The sequence below is a fragment of the Pelophylax lessonae genome (genome assembly GCF_965119305.1).
Source record: "Pelophylax lessonae genome assembly, chromosome: 1".
Classification (NCBI taxonomy): Eukaryota; Metazoa; Chordata; class Amphibia; order Anura; family Ranidae; genus Pelophylax; species Pelophylax lessonae.
The window spans coordinates 104,010,733-104,017,838 of record NC_138768.1 but is presented as its reverse complement, the minus strand read 5'-3'; the positions used below and the strand labels follow the sequence as shown (position 1 = coordinate 104,017,838).

The following is a 7,106-nucleotide window of genomic DNA, read 5'->3' as shown; positions in this document are numbered from 1 at the left end:
TCCTCTGGTACTTGGTGAAAAACTGTGTTCTGTAATTTACTCTTCCTCTCCTTGCCACTATGTGGCTCCAAATTATTATTGAGGGACATTACTACAAGCACCCAACAATTTTTAGTATAAAAATATAGATTGCTGTAGACTGGAGTTTGTCATTATAAATGAGCTAATTTAATGATTTTGGGAATTATTTACTTGCACTTATTCATCTTTATTTGATTTGCCTGCCTCTTTCTCTTCAGCTGAGTCATGAGGTGTCAGTCACCAAGAACAAGTATTGAGACCAGGAAATTCAGAATCCCTTATCTACATACTTGTTCCTGATCAGTGACATTTTTTTAGTAGTAACTTCTACTTTGTTTTTGTTACTCTGGTTGCAGGTGGGTCTTCTGCCTCATTCTGCACTTCTATTGGCCCCCAGATGCCTTTCGCAGAAGCTTATTCCAATGTCACTGCATACTGTATATTAAATCATACCTGTCTGCTGGAAAATGGCTTCAATATCAAGAGTGATGAATTGTACTGGGAGGTTGAAGATTGGCGTATACCACAGAGCCAGTATACCGTCATCAACGAGACAACTTCCAGGGTGACCTACCAACCAACCTCAACCTCAGTCAATTTGCTCTCCTGCCAAACGAATATACATGGACAGATTAAAACGACTCTGATGGGAACGTTCATCAGCATAGGCTGTAAGAGTTCTGTTTAAACCTTTTGTTAAAGTTCCCCATTCACAAGTGTATAATTCACCAAATATGTATGCAGTTCTGAATACACAGCAGCTCCAGTTCCCAGGGTGCTTTTTTCTCCAAATCTCTGGTTTAGGTAGGAGAGCAGCACACCCTATTTATCTCATATTGTCCTTTCAGAAGGGAAGGTGCAAGGAGAAGGGAGGACAGGAAAGTTGCTCACTGGCCAGTTTTTTTTTTTTATTCAATGGATGCATATAGGTGCTGGTGGTAGCATGCTACTTGGGTTCCTGTAAAGGGACAGAGCTACCTAAAAACAGGACATAGAGAAGAGGCAATTTTTACACACAAGGTACAAAGGAAACAAAGGCTTAAAATGGAAACAATATAGAAAAGGTGGCAAGTGCTGAGATCTGCAGCACCTACTGATTATTACATTTGTAGATCTAATAACTCTAAGGCTCTGTTCACATGTAGGCGTTTTTGGGGAGTTTTTCTGCTCTAGGATCAGCTCTCAAAACGCCCAACAAGACAAATCCTATTCATTTCAATGGCCCCTGTTCACATCTGAGCGTTTTGACGCTGTAAGCAAAACGCCCAACGCTCAAAAAAGCACATGAGCTTCTTTTTGGGCAGATTACAGGCGTTTTCCATTGGTATCCAATTAAAAAACGCCTGCACAAAAAACGCCTGTAAATCGCGGTAAAAAACGCAACGCTCAGGTGTGAATGTAGCCTAATTCAACCAGACTAAAGACCACCTAGAAACATCAGATCATTGTCTCACAATCTGGCCAATGACTTAATCAAGGAATGGTTCTATGTCTGTGAGAACAATGAAACCTCTGTACGTAATCTGGCTGATCATAGAGCCTATGCACACTGTTACCACAACACACAATGATGCGGTGTCATTCATTCTTAATGGCACTTCAACGCACCAGGGCATCATATTTAAAATTAAAGGGGTTCTCTGAATGGCATTTGTGCCAACCTCCTGTGGTTATTATGCAGCAGGGCAGCCACTCAGCACAGGATTTGAAAGATGGCAAGGATCACTGTAGTAGCGGAAGCAGTTATTAGTAATTTTCTGCTTCCTCACAAATCAGCCAGGTATTGAATAATCATACGCACATTGATCTAAGCTTGGCCAAAATAACTGCAAAAAAAATAAATAAAAACCTACCTGGAATTCAGCTTTCTTGTTGAGAATACGGAGTTAGCTAAACAAGAAATTGTACAGTTTCATGCTGCACACAGTAATTAGCAATTCAGTATATAAATGTCTGTTGGAAAAATAATACTGGCTATTATATTAAAGAGCATTAGAGAGACAACATATGTGTGAAATACTTAGATAAGAGTCGGAGATCTCACTGACTGTATTTTCCTAATTTGTAAGGGAAATGGGGTGAAGAATAGAGGAGGTATAAAGGAGGTAAAGGGAAGGGGGAATCGAGAAGGAAGGTGTTGCTGGATACTAATTTGGAAGATAAGTTATGAACCTTGAGTTTGGCCTGATAGGAGGCACTTACCTTTACTCGCAGAGGAGAACTTTTAAAAATCGTATCTTTCTTTTGCATAGAACACATTTCTAACTGTATTTTTCTTAATGTTGCAGTTCCCCCTGAAAAGCCTGAGAACCTGTCATGCATTTGTTATAATAAGGACAAACTGACGTGCTCTTGGAAAAGTGGAAGACCAACAATAATCCCCACCACATACACCCTGATGCAGTCATGGTAAATGGGGTTTCTTTTATTTTTATTTTAGGTCTATACTGTCCTGACACAGTAGCACATTCAACCCATCTTGTTTTTTGATAATGAAATCTTTAATAGTATTTTATGTCAGTTATTTTGTAGTTGCGTCTTTTTTTTTTTTTTATAGCATACTATATACAACCTTTGTTTTGCAACACATTTAATATGCAAGACTCCCAGAGCTCTGTAGGTTTCTTAAAAGATAGCAGTGAAGGACAGCCTGCTGTGCAGCCCTTTGTCTGGTTGAAACCTTGAATTAGGCATTGTAGGTTCCTGTGATGAGCCTTTCATCTTCAGAGGCTGTAGGTAGGACCTTCCCTTCTGCAGTGGTTATAGTCTTTTGTACATGGGGGAGGGGCTCTAAATTATTTGTTATGTATTGCTTTATTTGTTTTATCTTTTGACTCCAGTAAAGTTGATAAAGCACATATTGAACTTGATCAGCTTCTTCCCTAGTGTCTTCACCCACTTGTTGGCATCCACCATGCCTGTCCCAGGCTTGCAGAAGGGGATCGAAACCTGTGATTCGTGAAAGGATTGGGGGGGGGGGGGTTAAGTTCCATCAGGGGTTTGTTTGAAGTGATCAAGTCCCTTTATAAACACAGCCGTAAAAATTCCTGGCTGCTGTAGCGTATATAGTTTATAAATCGCACTAGTGGACAAGTGGTTCAAGTATTTTTTGTGTGACTTTCTTGTGTATTCTGCATGCGTGTGCTTTAAGATTTTGCTTTTTGCATTAAATGTAGGGATTTGTAGATTAGTCGCAAGGCCGAATAGATGAGCTATTACTGTTACTCTCTGCTTACCAATTGTTGAGATGATGGCCATACAGACAATGCGTTGTTTTCAATGTGTCTGCTGACTCATTGGCTTGTACTAATAGAAGAATCAGTAAAGCAAAACTATTGTGTAGCACCGGAAAGCAAGCAGCAGAGCCTGTGTATGTAATAAGAAAAGATGGCTGTTCCCTTGTATGTTATAATGTATGTCTACACAGAAACCTATATGCGATAAGGTTATTCACGTTAGTTAATCTTTTTACCTGCATATTTAAAATACTAATAAGACTACACTTTCTCTTTATTTTACATCCATCCGTTCATTCATTGGAATATTCCTGTAAAAATGTAAAACCTTAAACTTGAAGTGTCAGTGGGTAGATGGTTCAGGCCACTGACAATTCATTTTAGAGGCAATGCAGTGACACTTCTATTTTCAGAAGCTAAAAAGAAAATGTGCCATGTTAAAGGCACAATCAATTGCATGACTTCAGGTTTCCAGTCATTATAAGCGGTTATTATGGTGATTATTAAAGTGTTACTAAACCCTTAACAGTAAAATCGGTCTTTATATGCAGTAAAGTATGCTTGTTATACTCACTCACTGTGGATCCTAAGGGGTTAATCCTCTGCATTGTGTAAAAAAAGCTGTTTGATCCTGTCTTCTCTGATCCTCCACTTCTCTCACTGTCCCTAATCCATCTGCTGATAGAACAGAGCCTTAGGGGGAACTCTGCACATGCTTAGTTTGGTGTGTATTGCTAGAGAGGGTTTTTTTTTTGGGTGCATGTGATTAGCACAGGGCCAATCAGCACTGTCCAGACACAGGGTCAGGGGTCTTGCAGCCTCATAGGACAATCAAGGGAGAATGAAAACTCCTCCTACAAGCTCTAACCAGACACTGATAGAAGTCACAGGACTGCTATATACTGCTGATGAAAAAAAGGTATTTAGCAGTTTATATTTACTTAAACGATTGCATTTCCATGTTCTGTGTACTTTGGGAAACCAGATTTTGTGAATGCAGGCTCCTGGGTTTAGTAACACTTTAAGCCATTGATTGTGGAATCCAGTAAGAAGATGTCATTCTAGCTTTGTTAGAGGGACTAGGACACAACCCCTATAGGGAATTATTGCCAATCGGCTTTCTGGAGCTTTCTATACAATCTTTGTGCAGAGTTCTCCTTTACCTGTAACTAGTGTTTTCATCCTCTCTCCAGCTTGTCTAACCTCCTTGGCTGTCTTCTCCTTTTGTGTCTGCTTGTCTTTCCTGCGCTGCAATAGGAAGGGAATGGACGAGGACTTTAGCCCTGAATTGATGCAATACAAGCTTAAAAGTTACCCTGCTACTAGGGCAAGGGGGAGGAGCTCAACTCTCTCCAAAAATGACTTTCCCAAAAAACAGATACCCTCAGGGTACAGGTAAGGGGATCCCTCAGTATAAACTTTATTCTAAACAATCCCAAAAATTAAGGAATTTAACCATGCATGCTTTTGTATTTCTCTTGGGCTCTGGGGGTGAGAACCTCTATGATGTTGTATACTGTGCTCCCCCTTGTGGTCACTCGCCTCCTAGGGTAACAGAATCTCACTCCTCTCCTTGCATGCTCTGATATGTTAACTGGACAAAAAAAAAAAGAGAGTGATATGTGCTTATATGGTCCATTGCCAAGCAGACAGACCTAAAACTTATGAAGTGTTTGCCACCTGAATCTATCAAAGATTTGAATAAAAACGGTACCAAAAATAATGGCGCAGTGTTGTAACCAGAGCTCAGTAAATGCTGAAAATTGGATCACCGTGGCTATTGGTTAATTCCCCTTTGTGTTCTAGATTTTTCTGGTTTTATTTCTGGATGGGGAAAGGTTAGAACCTCCTTCGTATTTTTATCACAGTATGCTTCACCATCTGGGACATTTACTGTTTTCAATAGTATAGTTATGAGGAAAGGAAGTGATAAATACCTCCAAAGAGAATACAGACCAGTGTATACACCTTTTTTTGCTTATTAGAAAGTTGTAGAGTTAAAGCCATCACTGCTGTAGGGATTAATATTGAGTTGGCCCACCCTTTTGCAGCTATAACAACTTCAACTCTTCTGGGAAGGCTGTCCACAAGGTTTAGGAGTGTGTCTATGGGAATGTTTGACAATTATTCCAGAAGCGCATTTGTGAAGTCAGGCACTGACATTGGACGAGAAAGCTTGGCTCGTAGTCTCTGCTCTTAATTTATTCCAAAGATGCTCTATCAGGTTGAGGTCAGGACTCTGCAGGCTAGTCAAGTTCCTCCACCCCAAACTCACTCAAATAGTGACTTCTACTACAATGTCGGCTCCATCAGTCCTGTGTCTTCCACCATCTGCATTTATAAAACAGCCATCTGAGGTTCTAAGCTTTCCCCACGCAAACTAAAGACAAATTCAGCGAGTTGTTTTTCAAGAAACAATGACAATCACTGCTGAGATCTTCACGCAGGTTTTGTCCAGCCATGACTGTAAAAAGATTATAAGCTTATTCGGTAAGGCAATACGGTACACTGTAATATTTATCTTTTTTTTTTTTTCTTTAGGAAAGAAGATAAACGTCCTGATTGTAAATCAGAAAATGACACTTGCACGTTGTACAGTCCAAATTTTCAGTTGTTTATTGATACCACTTTCCAGGTGGTAGCCACAAATGGTCTTGGGACAGCTGAATCCGATGAACTTAGACTCGATATTATTGACATTTGTAATTATTATTTTTTTTACCTGTTTAAACTGCTATTTTTTTTGCTTGATATCTCATAGAACTGCCCTATTACATTCTGGTTGTATAGAAGTCTATCTACAGATCAAACTCTACACAGCCACCCTGTCAGATATTCCCTTCTCAATCAGCGTTGCATGCAATGCTGATCAGTGTATTTTGACAGTGGGGGCCCTTGCTCAGAGGTGAAGATTCCCCCTCCATTCCACATCGAATGTGTGGCTGTGGGAATTGAGTCAGTTTTCCTGCTGGGTGAACGAAAAACTGACCAATCTTTGATTTGCCTTACACTACAAATGCCACACAAATGAATCATATAACATGCAGACCACAATTGCAGCTGATTTCATACCAAAGTGCATAGATTGTTTATTTAAAAATACCTATTTTATCGTAAAATGTACCAAATAATGCCATGTCATTGTAAATGCCCAGAGCATTATGCATTTTTGTGTTCACTTTTCAAAGGCCATCTCTGGGGAAAGAAACTGCTGTTTTGCAGTGGGGCTACCCCAGTATTGCAAGGGTTAAATGCTGGTTTAGGTCTAGGGAGCCTCAAAAAGCAGTTTTACTTAGCTGAACTGCAGCTTCTCAGGTAGCTAGCATTCTACTCTACCCTGTGCTCTGGTAGTGTTCCTTGGCATCTAAATGTACAATGCAGGGCTTTGGGCATTGCAAAGTACTTGATGATTTCTGAGGACCTGCAGCTACTGGAATGCAGGGTGGAAGAAGCATGGGGATCTCTCTAACAGCCTAGAAAGAGCCTGCAGAAGTGGAGGATCAGGTAGGTAAAACTGCTTTTGCGGCCCCCTAGACCTAAACTATAATTTTGACCATTACAGTGGGTGTAGGGCAGGGGCAATGTTAAGTGATTGCCCAAGTAAATAATAAAACAAATCCAGTATTGATGAGAAGCTATACAGGGGCTGAAAGTTACGAGGGAATTGTTGGCCCCTGACTGCACTGTTTCTAGATCACAATTGCTCCATAATGTCCCGCGCCTGCTGCTGTGCATCAGATCAAGAAATGCTGTCTGTTTCAAAGTCTAAACCGACGTACTTTGAGTGGGAAAAAAAAAACTGTAATTCTGTGTCCAGAGTATTAATTGTTATGGATTATAGAAACTCTA

General features: G+C 40.2%; 1 protein-coding gene across 2 annotated transcripts in view; it reads left to right on the top strand.

Annotated features, from left to right (window-relative positions):
• The first annotated feature begins 350 nt into the window (after positions 1 to 350).
• The window catches only part of IL6ST (interleukin 6 cytokine family signal transducer), a 50,806-nt gene continuing 44,050 nt past the window's right edge, over positions 351 to 7,106 (top strand). The window contains exons 1-4 of one of the 2 annotated variants that reach the window (XM_082258758.1): positions 351 to 692; positions 2,310 to 2,430; positions 4,515 to 4,652; positions 5,799 to 5,959. In XM_082258758.1, the coding sequence (XP_082114884.1) occupies positions 419 to 692; positions 2,310 to 2,430; positions 4,515 to 4,652; positions 5,799 to 5,959 (694 nt within the window). In that variant the 5' untranslated portion in view covers positions 351 to 418. The remainder of the gene's footprint in view (positions 693 to 2,309; positions 2,431 to 4,514; positions 4,653 to 5,798; positions 5,960 to 7,106) is intronic. The other variant, XM_082258759.1, reaches the window with a different exon arrangement.